This window comes from Dunckerocampus dactyliophorus, chromosome 10, assembly GCF_027744805.1.
Source record: "Dunckerocampus dactyliophorus isolate RoL2022-P2 chromosome 10, RoL_Ddac_1.1, whole genome shotgun sequence".
Taxonomy (NCBI): Eukaryota; Metazoa; Chordata; class Actinopteri; order Syngnathiformes; family Syngnathidae; genus Dunckerocampus; species Dunckerocampus dactyliophorus.
The window spans coordinates 1,951,096-1,967,500 of record NC_072828.1 but is presented as its reverse complement, the minus strand read 5'-3'; the positions used below and the strand labels follow the sequence as shown (position 1 = coordinate 1,967,500).

At 43.5% G+C, this 16,405-nt stretch overlaps 1 protein-coding gene across 1 annotated transcript in view; it reads left to right on the top strand.

Moving 5' to 3' along the window:
* zfr2 (zinc finger RNA binding protein 2) overlaps nt 1-16,368 on the top strand; it is a 35,056-nt gene extending 18,688 nt beyond the window's left edge. The window contains exons 12-19 of the mRNA XM_054788812.1: nt 1,555-1,760; nt 5,721-5,889; nt 6,516-6,690; nt 11,427-11,515; nt 11,609-11,704; nt 13,498-13,609; nt 13,672-13,769; nt 13,848-16,368. Of these exons, the coding sequence (XP_054644787.1) occupies nt 1,555-1,760; nt 5,721-5,889; nt 6,516-6,690; nt 11,427-11,515; nt 11,609-11,704; nt 13,498-13,609; nt 13,672-13,769; nt 13,848-14,021 (1,119 nt within the window). The 3' untranslated portion in view covers nt 14,022-16,368. The remainder of the gene's footprint in view (nt 1-1,554; nt 1,761-5,720; nt 5,890-6,515; nt 6,691-11,426; nt 11,516-11,608; nt 11,705-13,497; nt 13,610-13,671; nt 13,770-13,847) is intronic.
* Nucleotides 16,369-16,405: the final 37 nt, after the last annotated feature.

The following is a 16,405-nucleotide window of genomic DNA, read 5'->3' as shown; positions in this document are numbered from 1 at the left end:
AAGAAGCAAAGCTTATTTAATCCTACCCCCCATCTGTTCCACATATTGTACAGTACATATTGTTCACTTCCTGCATTCTATGCCATATTTTTATATAATAATCAGTGTAATAATAACTAATAAATAAAAACATAAACAAGCATGACAGAACGATCAGTCCAATTGTTAAAACCAGTCCAAATTTAAACCATTACCATTACATCTGGAATATGCCCATTTTGACTGTATTTTATTGAAAGAAAGATAAATGACAGGGCAGGATTCTATATATTTGTATGGGCCAAACTAACTTAAAATTTAAATCAAGTTAAGAGATGGCACACATGTCTGAAAAGCTATTTACCTAACACTGGTTTCTTTAATAGCAGAATATTTGAATCAGACCAACTGTGTTGTTATGAGCAATGAGGAGCTGCGTTCAAAGACACCACGTCATTTAAGTTGAATTTATGTTTTGAGTGAATTTTCTGGGATTTCCGAGCACACTTAAATGCAGCATATTGTTTTTCTGCGTTAAGAAGAGTGATAAGAATGTCCACTTATTGATTTTCATTGCATTTCTCTTTATTTTGACCACCCATACACGCATAATAAAGTTGTTGTTGTGATGTTTGGAGTGTCCATGAACGCATCTCGTGTTCTGTCTTGTGACAGAGAGGAAGTGTTGTTGCAATGAATGGAGTAGAGGCATGTTTGTTTAGAGCAGGATATACATGCAGTATATGGTGTTGGAATTGCACTGCTGTTGATTTGTTCACGTCAGAATAAAGCTATAAAAGAGCGGCGGTCGCTGTCTGTCATCATAATAAGAGAGCTGTGGCTTGCCATGATGTGTGTGCATTAATTAAGCTAAAAATTAGGTATTAGGTTTTAGGTATTTTTTACAGCCCTGGTAATAACGGGACATTACTGCCACCTAGTGACCAGAATACAACATTTCACTTGTATTTCAATATGTTTGGACTAATAGTAGACCATAGTCTACCACCAAATAGCCATCTTTCATTAATTCATTAATTTTTTAGAACTGTGATATAGCGATAATGGAACTGCGATATTATGAGCGACGACTGTATGCTGTACGGTGGAACCTGTTCATGTTGACAACCCGTCTTGGTGGACAAACTCATCAAGTCCCGGTCCACTGTGTTCTTGTTATTACAGGGTTCCTTTAAAAAGAATTGCATTGTGGGAAGTTTAATATTGTAGTCCTGTGCTTTTGCACGAGGCAATGTCTCTCTCTCTCTCTTCTTGCTCTTCTGTCTGCACTGCCCACTGCCGATACTGTAAACAATAGAAGAAACAGAAGAAGCTAAGCGCGTGTGACTCTGAACGCTGTATGGTTGCAAGTTTTCTCCCCGACAAAACCCACAACCCACTTATTGTGGGCTATTTTGGGGACCTAACCCCTGCCATAAATGAGGGAGCACTGTACTAACAAGTGCCCACTCAAGTCGATTTTGTTGAAAATGGGTCGGTTGATGTCGACATGATGGATTAATAGCTGATAGTTGCCGTGTTTTTTTTGTTTTTTTTTTTACATGTTCACATAAGCCGTGCGTGCGTCGGCCTGACTCGCCCGACGACCGCCACGTCATGGCCAAGCATGCTACCATTTACCCAGGCGAGGAGGAGCTGCAGGCTGTTCAGAGGATAGTCTCCCACTCGGAGCGAGCCCTGAAACTAGTGTCAGACACCCTGCTGGAGAAAGTCGTGACACCCGACGTTACTGCTGCTACTGAAAGTAAAGACCAAAACAGGTAAGATTGTGGGGTCTGTCCGCATTTAAAGGAAACGTGCACTTTTTTAATGCAATTTTGCCCATCATCCACAATCCTTATGTAGGACACTTGTCTTTCTCTTTTCTGTTGAAGATATAAAAACAGGTAAAAAGATGCAGGTCATTAATACACGTAATGGTACACACCTATTCCGCCTAGTAAGCCTGCTATCAAAACACCTCAAAAAATGTTTTCTATCCATGCTGTGAGCATGTACTAACAGGTACATTCATGATAACATGTAATACTTAATGCAGTATTTTGCTCATTTTAAGCATTAGCGGAACTTCCTTCCTGGGAGCATTGAGTTCACATACTGTAGCAACACAGAAAGGAATGCTACACCTAGCGTCAAAAGCAAAACCATAGCAGCAGTGGCGGCAGATCCAATAAGTAGCGTTACCTTTTGCTAGTGGCCTGAGGCATTGTGAGCGAGTGTGTGCTGGAGCTAGTCGCTAGCGGACTAGTAGCTAGCCGGTGTGGAGGTGTCACTACGCCAGTAACGTAGTTCTTGGGCGACAATGTTAATAGCAATAATAACAATGTGGTTCATATGCAGCTCACATTATGGAAATGGAGCCTCGTTGGCGCTTTTTGCAGGTTTTTTTCGGAAGGCTTTATACGCGGAATAGGTGTGTCCATTACGTGCATTCCTAGCTGCCTCTTTTTAGCTGTTTTTATATCTTTACAACGCACAAAAAAGAGAAAGATGTGTGTTCATGTCTCACATAAGGATTGTGGATGATGGACAAAATGCCAAAAAAAAGTGCACTTTTGACCTAAGCATAATCCGATGCCATTAACAAGACATCAATAAAATACACAAATAAATGCTTTAGTAATACATAATGGTACAAATGATTATTTTAATTTTTAAAATAAAAAATATATGTACATGTAATGTACAGTGGTGCCTTGGTTAGCATCATTAATCCGTTCCAGAAGGTCCGACTCAAACCAAAATGGACTCTGACCAAAGAAAATAATCGATGAATCCGTTCCAGACACCCCAAAATGTTGAAACACATTTTTAAAGACAATCATTCTAGTTTTACATGCAGAAAATGATGCAAAAATAATCACTAATGACAAATGAATGGACAAGTGAACATTTAACATCACATTTACCTACTTCTGTTGGGAAAAACAACCCAAAAAAAACACAAAATAAAGACATTATTCTGTTGCAATCACAAATTGCACAAATGTAAAAAAATGTCAAACTAAATATTAGCGTTCTAGAACCAATAAACATGCACCTTGCCCTTTAATATACAGTCATGGAAAAAATGATTAGAGCACCCTTGTTTCTTCAGTTTCTTCAGTTTCTTGTTCTTTAATGGCTGATATAACTAAAGGTACCTTTTTGAAACGACCACGGCCTTCTCCTTAAGCTGTAACATCGGCAGGTCTTGCAGCCTTGTCTTGGTACGGTCCATCGCCTTTCTCTTTTGTGCAGTGATGTGTAATCAGGCCTTCCATCTTTCCAAACTACAAGATGATGTGATGGAGAAGCAGATCCAATGAGGCAAGCCAGTTGAACAAAGTGAACTTTATTACAACCAGCAAGCATCATAGCAGGTCAGAGTTTGGGTTTGCAAACCATTACGCGAACCTGTTGTCTTGAGGTTGGACTCTTTGCTTACATGGCCTAGACACATGTTGCTTTGACGTTGACTAACTGTTACATCTGTGGAATCGTGGTGCCAACCAGTCTAGCATCTTCGAAACTGTGGGCTTTTTCCCAAACATTGCCCACATCTGGAAAGTCAAAAGGAGGAGCAGCGGCCTCACTCAAGTCCCATAGTAGGTTTGGTGTGACCCACTTCTTATTGCACATGATTCACTGTGCTGTCTAAACAGTCCAAACTGATATATAGGCCTATCACAATAATGGCTAAATCGATTAATCAAGCAAAAAAAACAAAAAACAGGTCGATAACTATGACACCCTTGATAAATTGACATGTGCATGTATGCATGTGTTTCATCTGCTCATTCCTCTGTACCACACAAGAGGATTCACTCTGCATATGTCTGTGTGCATTGGTTCTGGTTCTATAGTGGAGTGAACAGAGAGAGTGAGACCTCCTGTCCTCTCATTCAGCCTCTTTGTAGAGGCGGGGCTACAAGTGAATGGATACAGAGTGCCAGCAACAAGTTAGCCAGCATATGCTAACATGATTGAAGGCACAGAAGCGATGGTTTCTAAGGCGAACGCAACAGCCCCAGTGTGGGAGTATTTTGGTTTTCAACAGAATGAACAAGGTGAGGGCATGCACGATGAACCGATAGGTTGCATTTCTTCGAAATTAGCGATGAGGAAGCAGGGCAACACGACCAACTTGGATGCACACCTGAAACACAATCATCCTTTTCAGATTTCCCAACTGGGAAAAAAAAATACAGCTGAGGTACAGCAGAGCCTTTGTCCCAACAGCCAACGCTTACTGAGGCGTTTGGTCAGCAATGTAAATATAAACATAAAAAATAAATAAATAAATAAAACAAAATAATAAAATAAAAATATATAGTGCCAAATGGTGCGCGCTCACAGACAGTGTGGCTCGCTACATGCAAAAGAAATGCAACCATTCAATACGGTTGAAAAGCCAACATTTTTGGAAAATGTGACAAATGTTTGACAGACAGTACAAATTGCCTGGGAGAACATACATGTCACAAACAACAATTCCTATAACCGAGTGAAAGAAGATGTGTTGGAGGACATCAAAGCTACTGTGGCTCACACAGGTACGTGATACTTGAGTACTATCTAGTGGTTCAAACGTGAATTACACCTCTGATGACAATAATGGAGAAGTTGTCTCAAAAAATGTTGTCGATAATATCGCTTATCGACAGTAATTTGTGGCACAACCATCGACCAGCATAATTTGTTATTGTGACAGGCCTACTGATATACAGTAGACGCCCCAACAACGTAAATAATCCGTTCAGAGAACCTTTATGTTATAGGGTTTTTATGTTATACGAAGCATAAAATACATGTAAATAGCCTAATCCGTTCCAAGATCTTCCCAAACTCACCCCTTTGGCACTTCAAAATATTCAAAGTCCACCACATATGGTGGGAAAATATAAGAAGACGTTAGCATAAACATAGTAGAGTAACATTCCAATATAAAATAAGCTAATAAATAAGATTACTGTAAATGAATAAAATTGAAAAACAAAAACAATCCTACTGTTCACGGATGTCTTGATCAGGAGCTCAAGTGGAGGCAGGAAGGAGGAGGACCAGCCTTAAAGAGTCTAAGAGTCAGCTGGTCTCACAGACAAACGCACACGCACTACACGATAAAGCTGTGTGCAAAATTTTAATTTGTAACTTAACTTAATTGTTTAAGTTAGTTTCAGGGTGACTACGAAGAGGAAGGAGGTTGAAGGGACAAGCCTGTCTCTCACACAAACTCACGTACGTGCTGTATAAGTCAGCCAATGAGATGAGAGCATAGGCGGTGCCCCGATGATCAGCCAATGAGATGAGAGCGGAGGCGGTGCCCCGAAATCAGGGTACTACTGTACTAGTGTTTACTATTCACGCTGCTGGTAAAACCTCATCAGAAGAGGCTAATGAATCTCTCTCTGGCGCAGCAACTCCGATATAAACAAATGCTGTTGCCCTAAAATGGTGCCTGCGGGCCACGATGCATTGCGCGATCTTGTGCAAGTATCGCACACGATTGTAAACAAATGAGACACTATTTTTGACGCTCAGCAAGCGGGTGAATGAAACAAGCCAAGGGAACATTTTAGCAGAAAGTGTGGATGTTAACTGAAAAAGGTGCTAACCAGGGTGGACGGTAACTGAGGTACCACTGTATACAGCTCAGTAAGTGTTGGGCTAAATCCAAATTCCATCCGATTGTATTCAGTATTTAATGGTGCAGCATGTGTTCCGTCTTCCCTGGATAGCACTGAGAGCTCAGCACGGCTGCTAAAAGGTGTGATGCGGGTGGGCATCCTGTCCAAGGGCCTGCTGCTCCGGGGCGACACGAATGTTCAACTCATCCTGCTGGCGGCGAAAAAACCCAGCGTCACTTTGCTCAAGAGCATCGCGAAGCAACTGCCCAAAAAACTGGCGGTAAGGAAACTTACTTACGTCTTTCCATGCTGCCTGATTTTCTGTGTATTTTGCAGGGGCCGACCAAGGTTGAAGGTCATTACTGTAGAAATTAAATGAATGCTTGGTCATTTTGCAGGTTATGTGATCAGTACTGTGCTGGATTCTCACCAGATGTCACTAATATTAACTTATTTAAGAAGGAACAAAGATTTTTTTTTTTGCATTGCAGGAGAACTAAAGCTTCAGGGCCCGTGCATTTCGTATCCAACCTCTTTCACTGTGGCTTTCAGGACTTTGTACAATAACAATGTATTGTTATTGTGAAATCTGTACGTCACCAGTCAGAGGACGCCAACTTGAAGGATATAATATGCAGACGTAACCCACCTCAGCCCTCCCTGCTGTTTACGTCATGTTTGATTCGCTGATCTTTAGATGTCCTGCCTGGTTAGGACACATGAATCCTACAGAGTGAGACACGGGCTTTCATAAACTGTCCACTCCTTCTCTTCTGTAATGTTGTCAAAGGAGAACTGTATTCATGAGAAGTGTTAAAGCCTTGCCACCTTATGGTGGCGCAATGAGGCTTTTTACCCGCCACCTCCTCTGTAGTGAGTAATTCCAAGTGTCCTTTTAACCGGCAGACATTTTCTGAAGATCAGTATGAGGTGCAGGCTCACCCCGAGGAGGCGAACATCGTCATATTATCGAGCAAGGAGCCCGTAATGCAGGTGACGGTTTCTCTCACCTCGCCGCTCATGAGGGACGACCCTGCTGCCGAGAAGGACAAGCAGGCAGGAGGAAAAGCGGCTGAGAAAGGTTAGAGAAGCCAAAGCTTTCAGTACCAGAGAAGCACATGTTGGCGATGTGTCTAATAACACACTCACAGTACAAACCCCGCTCCCCCCCAGCCCCCTCCCCCCATCCGCTCCGCCCTTTGCACCCGTGAGCCACCTAAAATATATTGGAAACATATTGGACGTCCTGACTTTGTTTTGTCTTTTAAACCCTAAATTGAGAAATTTCACATTCATTTGTCCCGATGTTTTCACCCCCCACCCCAGCCACTGCCCATTGTTCTTGCTGTTACACGATGAAGCCCCTCAATCTTTACTTTCCACAACATGGGAATACAAAGCCGGGCTCTCCGACCTTTCTATGCCTCTAGGTGTGCGTTTAGCTCAGGAACGCACACACTCATAAACAAGAAACAGAAGAACAGGCGAGAGACCTGTTGACCGCGCTTCCGACACACACGGTTGAAAAAACGATTCTATCACGATTACGTGGACAAAGGTATCGAGCCACATGTTGAATGCAGGTGTTTCTTTCAGTCCCATGATTACGGGAGTGCAATAGGAGGCCAGGACTGCAGCTAGTCCATAACAGGCGAGCATCGCTCTCAATGGACCCTTTAGTTTGGTCCGGTACAGGGGTGTCCAAACGTTTTTCCAGCGAGGGCCACATGGTCAAAAATGAAAGGATGCAACTTTGCCACTTGGATGTTTTGTAAAGCATGCTTAAAAGTTACATATATTTCAAACGTATCTCAGCGATGTAATATAAAGTACAGTCAAACCTGTCTATAGCGGCCACTGAAGGGAAATGGCAAAAGTGGCTGCTATAGACAGGTGGCCACTATAGAGCTATAGGTTGGGGGCCATTTTGAATTTATGCGCACACATATTAACATGTATTCACAAAAAGACTGGAGCAAAACCAAGAGACATAGGGGAAAATGCTCTGTTGACACATAAGCAGGTAGGTAAATCTAGGTAACAGCTCCGGTGAGGATACTAGTAATATCAATAACAATGAACCGCACATTTGACGGCGCTGGCCTTTTATCCATCACAAATGTTAATTGACCGCAGCATGAAGCGGCTGCCTCTTCCTCGGCACAGCCCGCCAAGTAAGAGCGCAGGACGGGGGACGCTCGCTCCTGTCCTGCAGAATGTCACAAATTTCCATCTTTGATTTTTTTTTTAAAACACGATTTTAAAAGCAAGAAATAAACATTTTAGTGAATGAGCCCGAGGATATACAGTATGTACAGGATACGCGTGAAGCAGTCATGAATGGGTGTGTGCGTGAACAATTGAGTGCGGAGGAGGTGCGAAGATCGTCGTAAACTAACAATACCATCGCTCCTTTCTTATTGAATGGGCTTCTAATCTCTAATTAGTCGGTAATTAAGTGATATTTTAGATGTTTTATTCAGGTGTTTTGGCAATTTTAGAATCTATTCACGGCATTGCAAAGTGGGAAGATTACCGCTTTCGCCGTCATTGAATCTTTTCAGGGCGGCATTGCAAAGTAAGAAGACGGCTTTTTTATGTCGAACTAGGACTCAGTAATAACGTAACATGACGGCTTCATTCATTGCTTAAAAAAACAAACTTTTTCGTGCATGAAGCTTCTGTTTGAGTCGGCATTTTGGCCGCTATATGCGGTCAGATATTGACCAAGGGAGACAAAATGGGTGGCCGCTGGCCACGTTAGACAGGTGACTGCTATACACAGGGTCTATAACACGGAAATTTCCTGCGGGGGATTTGCCAGTGGCCGCTATAGGCAGGTGGCCGTTCTATACGGGTGGCTGCTAAGACAGGTTTGACTGTATATGGATAAGCCTGTTAGTGTCAGCTTGACTCTTGGCTCTTTTTTCCCCATTTCTTGCTGCTGTTTTTGTTTTTTTATTTAAATATTTCAAATATTTAAACTTTTTTCTTCAATAATCTTTGTCAATTTTCTTTTGATTATATTATGACATTGTTACCATATTATTTTGACTTTATTCCCACAATATTGCAACTTTTCCCCCAACCTAATTTTCCAAAAAGCGATAACCTTGCTTTTTGTTTCTCATTAAACTTAAAAAAACAACAACATATTTTTCTCTTAATATTTGACTATTTCTTGTAAAATGGCTGCTGATTTGCCCATTTTTGCCCTTGTCTTTGTTTGTCATATAAAGAAACAGCCGCCGGCTACAAATGGGCCCCGGGCCGCACATTGGACACCGCTAGTATAGCAAGTAGTACTGTGGCCGCGAGGCGCAAATGCACAGAACACACAAATGATCCTAAACCAAAAGAACATGAACACCAAAAAACACAGGCAACGGGAAAATTAAAGATAATTAAAAATGCAAATGCAAAAAATACCACCCTAATACAAACCCCCACCAACTGCATGAGAGAAGTGGTACGACAGCTGTTAGCCAGGCTACCAGGGCTGCCAGACCTGAGAGATTTAAAACGAAGTATTTTACAGTCAGGGTAAGTACAGTACAGTACAGGGTAGCCCATTTGTACCGCCAAGAGTTGAACAAGTACATAAAAGGCTAACATCCTGGTAGCCGTGGCTAACCTCTTGGTATGCGATTGCAGCATTTTTAATTTGCAGTATTTTCCCGTCGCATGTGTTTTACTGTGCATTGGAAAGCTTATCTGGCAGCAATCAATACATTTTTCTTGAGCAGTTTTGCAAAAATTGCTAAATTTGTCATCACGTTCTTGTCATAACCGACTTTCTTGCTTCTTAAAGGAAAAGTGCACTTTTTTGGACATTTTTCCCCGTCATCCACAATCTTGATGTGAGACATAAACACATGTCTTCTTTTTTCTGTGCCCTCTAAAGCAATAAAAAGAGCTACAAAGAGACAGCTAATTAATACATGTAATGGGAAAACACCTCCAAAAAGCTCCACCAAGGTTTTATGGGCTTCTATGCATGCTGTGAGCATGTAGTAACAGGTACATTCATGATAACATGGACTACGTGAGTCCACTGAAAAAATATAACTGGACGCACAAGTTTTATTTAACCAATTTTGGCTTTGCAGTCATCTTTTTTCCTCCTAATTTCTACTACATGACCTTGCTTGCATTGCTCCTCACGAGGCTCCCTTGCTGCACTGCTGTGTACAGTATGTCTGCCCCACAAAGACAGCGATGGTACGACTGAGGAGAGGTCTCACTCCGTTGTTCTGTGGAACGCTGGTGTTCTGTGGAGCGTCTTGGTGCTGAACCAATGCACAGAGTGAATCCTCTTCCTGCACCTTTTGGAGGCAAGAGACGAGGAAAACATCCACATGGCAATATATGGAGGCCAGCAAAATTACAAAATTATCATTTTTATCATCATTATCATTTTCATTTATTCTGTGATTACTGTGCCTTTGTTAAGAATGAGAAATCTTATTAAAGTCACATTTTATGAGATCTTGTGACACCCCTAACAATCGTGGTAACAATTGCTGCAGCTTGGTTAATACGCAGGTGACATTATGGAACTGGAGAAGGTTTTTTAGAAGGCTCTCTAGGCTGAATAGGTGCATCCAATTACGCCTCTTTTTACCTGTTTTTATATCTTTAGAAAGCACAGAAAAGAGAAAGACGTGTGTTCATGTCTCACATAAGCATTGTGGATGCTGGGCAAAATTCCCCCCAGAAAAGTGCACTTTTCCTTTCAAGAACAACACACCAGCATGTTTTTTGGTTGATTTTTGAAAGAGACAACACTGTTTTATTATTACTAATTGTCCTCATCTCCTTGGTTGACATTTTTATCAGTGAGTATTTGTTGTTGTTTGTGTTTATTGGCAGACACGGAAGCATGCAGGGGCAGTTTTTATAACATGGATGTTTACATGCCATAGCAGGGAAGGCACACTGACCCCCAAACCAATGACGCTCACTGGCGATGCCGTGGGTGGCTGTGCCTTCTCTGCTTGGAGTATCAGTGCCAGCAAAGGATTCCTTGGGGAACACCATCAGCTTTTAAAGACATTTCCAAGGAGGTCCAGGGCACGTTTGTATTTTTTAAAGGGGCTCATCAAATAGGGAATCCCAAAGACAAAGCAGATGTTTCTAATGTAGTGGGTTGACCTGGTGTGACACAGACACAGGAAGTGATATCTCTTGTACCGTACTGGCCTGCTAACTATGTCAAACGTGCTGCAGTCACATTTAAAGGACCAGTGTGGAAAACATTAGCGGTTCTACTAGGAAACTGAATCTCATCAGTTCCAATAACGAGAGATGTGTCTTAATAATGGAGCCTACTGCTGGTCAGTTGGGATTGACAGTGTCAGACGGGCGTTAATGTTTCACTGAGGTTTGGGTTGCTCTGTTTGTAAGATTTGGCCCACGTATTATTAGACCGTGCAACCTGATCTGCAACCTCACCACTAGGTGCCACTAAATCCTTCACACTGGTCCTAAAGTGTTGTCTGATGAAGGACACGCTTACTTTTGCATGTGCCTCTGTCGTGTGTTTGTTTCTGCCACTCTGAAAGACGATTGATAACGGTAACAATATAATCATATACTGTCACAGTGTTTATAACATCAAGCCAGTGTAGCTCCTTATTTGAAAGTTACCACCCTCACTCTCTGATTTCTTTATTTGCACAAGCTTAACTAAACAAGCCACATTTTAAAGGCGCAGAAGAACTCTCTGGTCACATGTTAGTCATGTAAAGCAATGTGTGCTGATTGTGGCGGTCTCACAGTTATCATCTTTGAGCATCCGCACATTGTCTCCACCAGACGTAGCAGAGATGGACCCTCCGGATCTTCTGAATAAGAAGAAATGTCTGGAACACCTGGCCGCTCTCCGCCATGCCAAATGGTTTCAGGTAAAAGCTGTGCAAGCATCTTGACATCAGTGTTGAGCCTGAATTCAGTATAGGAGTTGGAGTTATCTCATCTCCTTGATGGTCTCTCTGAAGGCTCGTGCCAACGGTCTGCAGTCCTGCGTGATCATCATTCGAGTCCTGCGTGATTTATGTCAGCGCGTGCCCGTCTGGGGGAAGATGCCCATCTGGGTGAGCTCATCGTTGTTGTAAACATCACCCCCTCATCAACGATCGTTTGCACCTGCACGCACTTTGTCCCTGCGGTGGTACGCAGTTTGGCGTGCCAGTGAGTAAATTGTTGGTTAACAGGTGTGAAGTAACCGTGCCAGTTTGCAAAGAACTTTTTGAAATGTGTGGCCAGTCGTGAACGCACTCCAACCTATGTGCAAACAATGCGGGCCTCTGCGTGTCTCATTCACGTGAACAGGTTCACTTTTCCAACACCATTTGGAGCAAGTAGGGGAGGGGGGGTTGCGTCTTCAATACCAAAGGTGTATTTATACGTTTTTATAAACCAGAACACCTGATCCAAAAGATGTATTTATTAGGAATGCTCCGATCAGGTTTTTATGCTGCCGATACCGATCATCCACGAGTGAAATGGGCCCATTCCGATCACATAGATTAAGTGTACGTTTTTAAATAAAACGAGTATGTTTGTTTTACCAGAACATGAACAAAATGCTGGTATCCACAACTCACAATGCATTTCTTTTTAGTGTTCTCACATTGTGACCCATGGGTTATATGATATGAAAGGGGAACCATCCATTTGGACAAAAACATATTTGACTTACTCTTTAAGGAGACTTTGGATGCAAGAGCATCCAGCAGGACGCCAGGCAGTCTGCAAACCCAGTTTTCCTCCACCGCCGACTACATCCGGCCGTCCAGCCCGACTATTCCAACCACTGTTCGGGCTCTCACAGGCGCGTGTCCCGCGTTTTGGCTAATTAGCCACCACCCTCCCTCACCACACCCTGCCAAGTGCCCGCCCCCCAAATGCCGCACCAAACTAAAGCTGTTTAAGGCGTGTTTCGCAGGGTCCATAACTTGTGTCACTCTCACAACGATGAAGTCCCACACGGTAGACATGCTTGTTTTGGCTTTGAAGGGAAAGTGGGCGGGAGACGCTCGCTATTGGCTGGCTGCAGCAATGGGGGCGGAGCTGATCGGCATATGCCGATACTTGCTTATTCACGGAAATCGGCCGATGCCGATCTATCAGAGCACCCCTAGTATTTATACGTCTTACGCGTTTTTTTGCGTGAGAGACAAAAAGGGGTGATGACACAAGTGCACACTAAAGGATGTCACAGAGCAGCTTTAAGCCATCAAAACAGCCACAAGGTGGCAGAAGTGCATTTGATAAGAGCTCGGCATGGCTCTTTTACACGTGAAATTTTAATGCATGCACAGGAACACATGCTGCACACACGCAGTTTAGTTTCGAATGTGAAAATTGTAAATAGTTCATGGTGTTATATTTGTAAATGAACTGCAGCCCTTTTTTTGTTTTTTTATGTTGTGGTATAGTTGTTTAGATATTTGAGTTGTCACAAAAGCACAACAAATTTGTGTCAAAGTGAAAGTTATGCTTGAAATGTATCTTTTCACAAAAAGCTGCATTTTTCCCTTTTTTAGTCAGGAACTGATATCTTCTTGAAACTTACCTATGTTCTACTGCTGATTACTAAAGAACGCAAAAAGGTAGAAGCAAACCTTTTTCCCAATGAAAAACGGGAGTCTAATCTTTCTTTTGGTAGGTTCCATGTTTATATAGCCAATCTGAAGCCCTGTAATAGATTTCTTTTGCAGCATGTTTAGGCAGTGAAATGGTTGTGCCCTCTGATGGTTGCAACTGCGAACACAACTTTATTTTGTGCATATGAAGGTTGACTTGATCTAAATGTACATGAATTCCTCGTAGAGTTTTGGCACCTTTGCTATGCACGGCTCTTTTAAACCCTGCCATCTTCCAGGCGATGGAGCTGCTGGTGGAGAAGGTCATCAGCAGTGCGACGGGCCCGCTCAGCCCAGGAGAGGCCCTGCGCAGGGTGCTGGAATGCTTGGCCACCGGCATCCTGCTTTCAGGTGCAACTAACCCGTGATGCGCGTTGATGAGCTTTGCGTTGACACCTGGACCCTTTTCACAGATGGCACCGGGTTGTGGGATCCTTGCGAGAGAGAGCCCACAGACGCCCTGCAGGGCATGAAGGCTGAAGACAGGGAGTACCTCACCGCCAGCGCACAGGTGAACTGAGAATGTCCCACCCAGCAAGTTTTTATTAATGACAAGCATATCTGACTGCTGCGTTGTCTTTGACTGCAGCATGCGCTACGCCTGCTTGCCTTCCGCCAGATCCACAAGGTCCTCGGCATGGACTCCCTGCCCGTGTCCAAGGCCGGCGCTCGCAACCGCAAACGCAGACGGGACATGGGTGACACAGGCGAAGGCGAGGGGGAGGGCAAAAAGGACAAGAAGGAAGAAGCCGTGAGGGCTTGATGTCCAAAAGGGCAGCTTGATCATTTAGAATCTGGTAGAATGTCACAATTTAAAATGTTCAGACTTTAAACACTCTTGCCACACGTGCTGCAGAATGCAGAGGCCGACGGGCGCATTTAGGAACCGAAGCTCCTTTCCCCCACATGATCAGTACTTCAGATGTAGACATGTGTGCAGTAGACATGAAAAAGATGTAGACCTGCTGATTGCATCATTCCGTTTCATTCTACCCGCACACTAACGGCTCTAATGCATCTCTCATTAGTCACAGTAGACAAACCACAGCAGAAGTTGCTGCAGGAGACACCGCAGCGCTTCGTGCGTCTGGGAGAAAGAGGTGGGCGAGTGGCAGCAGACGCTCGGCAGCACGACGACGACATGCAGTATAAACGTACACATCTGTCATGTTGAAAAAGTAGAAATTCCTGCAAAGTTGTTTGAAAAAACCCCAAAAAGGTTCAACAGGACAACTTAAAATAAGAATGAAATCAAAGCACTTCAGCTTCCTGCTTGAGGCAGGAACAAGTACTGTATGACTGAGGCCCTGTCCACAATGCTTTATTTTGGTGGGTTGAAAGAAAATTGCATCCACACTGTTCCAGATGAGTAAATAGAGTGGTGCCTTGGTTAATTGGTCATTAATCCATTCCAAAAGACATAGAAAATCAATCCAATCCAATCCATCCCTTCCAGACACCTAGAAATGTTAACACAAAACAACACAGAATTAATGAAGCTAAGGGTCATGCCTGCTGTTTGGTGGGACCAAATCAGGCCATGAATGGGAATCTCTGTCTGGCAGCAGCAAGTCTGATGTAAACAAACGTTGGTGCCCTAAAAATGGTGGCCGCGGCCCACAATGCATTGCATCATCACATGCAAGCATCGTGAAATTTTGTCTTGGGCGCGTGATCCAAGATGGCAGCGTAAACAAACCACGCGCCATTTTGAACGGCAACCAAGCAGGCGAACCGCAAACCAAGGCAAAATTTTGATGTTGACTGAAAAACGCGCTAACCGGGGTGGACGTTAACCGAGGTACCACTGTAGTTGCATCCAGACGGGACCACTGTAGTTGCATCCAGACGGGAAGGCATGGCTGGGTGAGAAGGATGGAAAACACAAGGCACACCAGGGTGTGGCGCTGTAAGCAGACACGCAGACGGAACCACGTTACACACCAAACTCTAGAAAAAGAAAGAAGGCATCCACATAAGTCCATCTTTCACTTTCCAAGGCTCATCTAGACTTAGGACAAAGTGGAATTACATCTGCGAGTCCTTTTGGAGAATAAGACAAAATATCAGCTATGGTCAGGTGAAGGCGATGGATTGGTGACGTCATTGCTAGTACCTGGCGGCCCTACTGGCAGCCCTACTAGTGTCTACTAGTACCAGGCGGCCCTATTGGTGGCCCTACTAGCCTCTACTAGTACCTGGCAGCTCTACTGCCGTCTATGAGTACATGGTGGGCCCTACTAGTGTCTAACAGTACCAGGCGGCCCTATTGGTGTCTCTACTAGCCTCTACTACAAGTAGTACCTGGCAGCCCAACTGACGTCTACTAGTACATGGTGGGTCCTACTAGTGTCTACTAGTACCTGGCGGCCCTACTCAGGTCTACTAGTACCTCGCAGCCCTATTGGAGGCCCTACTAGCATCTACTAATACCTGCCGTCCCTACTAGCGTCTACTAGTACCTGGCAGGCCCTACTGGCATTTATCAGTACAGCCCTTCTAGCGTTTACTAGTCCAGCCGTTTGGGCTGTCTACATGAAACAACAAGCCGGTGTTGAGATTTTCCCACTCTGGAAGCTGTTTTGAAGAAAACGGCGTTTGCGGGCACCCAGAATGGAAGGGAGGCTGAAAGCATAAAGCCAGTGTGAGTGTGGATAGCCCCTCAAATATCCAGTCATTGATCCATTGCAGGGCTTTTTCAAAGTGTGGCACAGTGAGAGAATAAACACGCTCAAAAACAGATTTTATTTTGTGGAGTCTCCTCCCCAACCCGACTGTAGGAAGTAAAAAGAATTCATCTTGACGTAACTGAAGTGAGCTTAGCAGTTTTTCTTTATTTTTCTGAAGTCTTCTGGCCCGCCTCACACCTGCTCTCTGCTTGGGGGGGCTGATTGCACAACAATTTGGCTGAAAAGTTGACAGAGTGATTTACTTGGAGACGCTAAGAGCAACTGATTTTATTTCTAAGGAATGTCTGCATTCATTCTGTTAACATTGGAAATGTATTTTTCTTCATTTGAGCGTGTTATAAGACACTTTTCTGTCCTCTACATTTGTATTGTAATTGGTTTTAAGCAGATGTAAATAAACTATATTGGAGAAGATAAAAACCTCGCACCCTCCGTGTGACTATTTGCGTCATTTTAT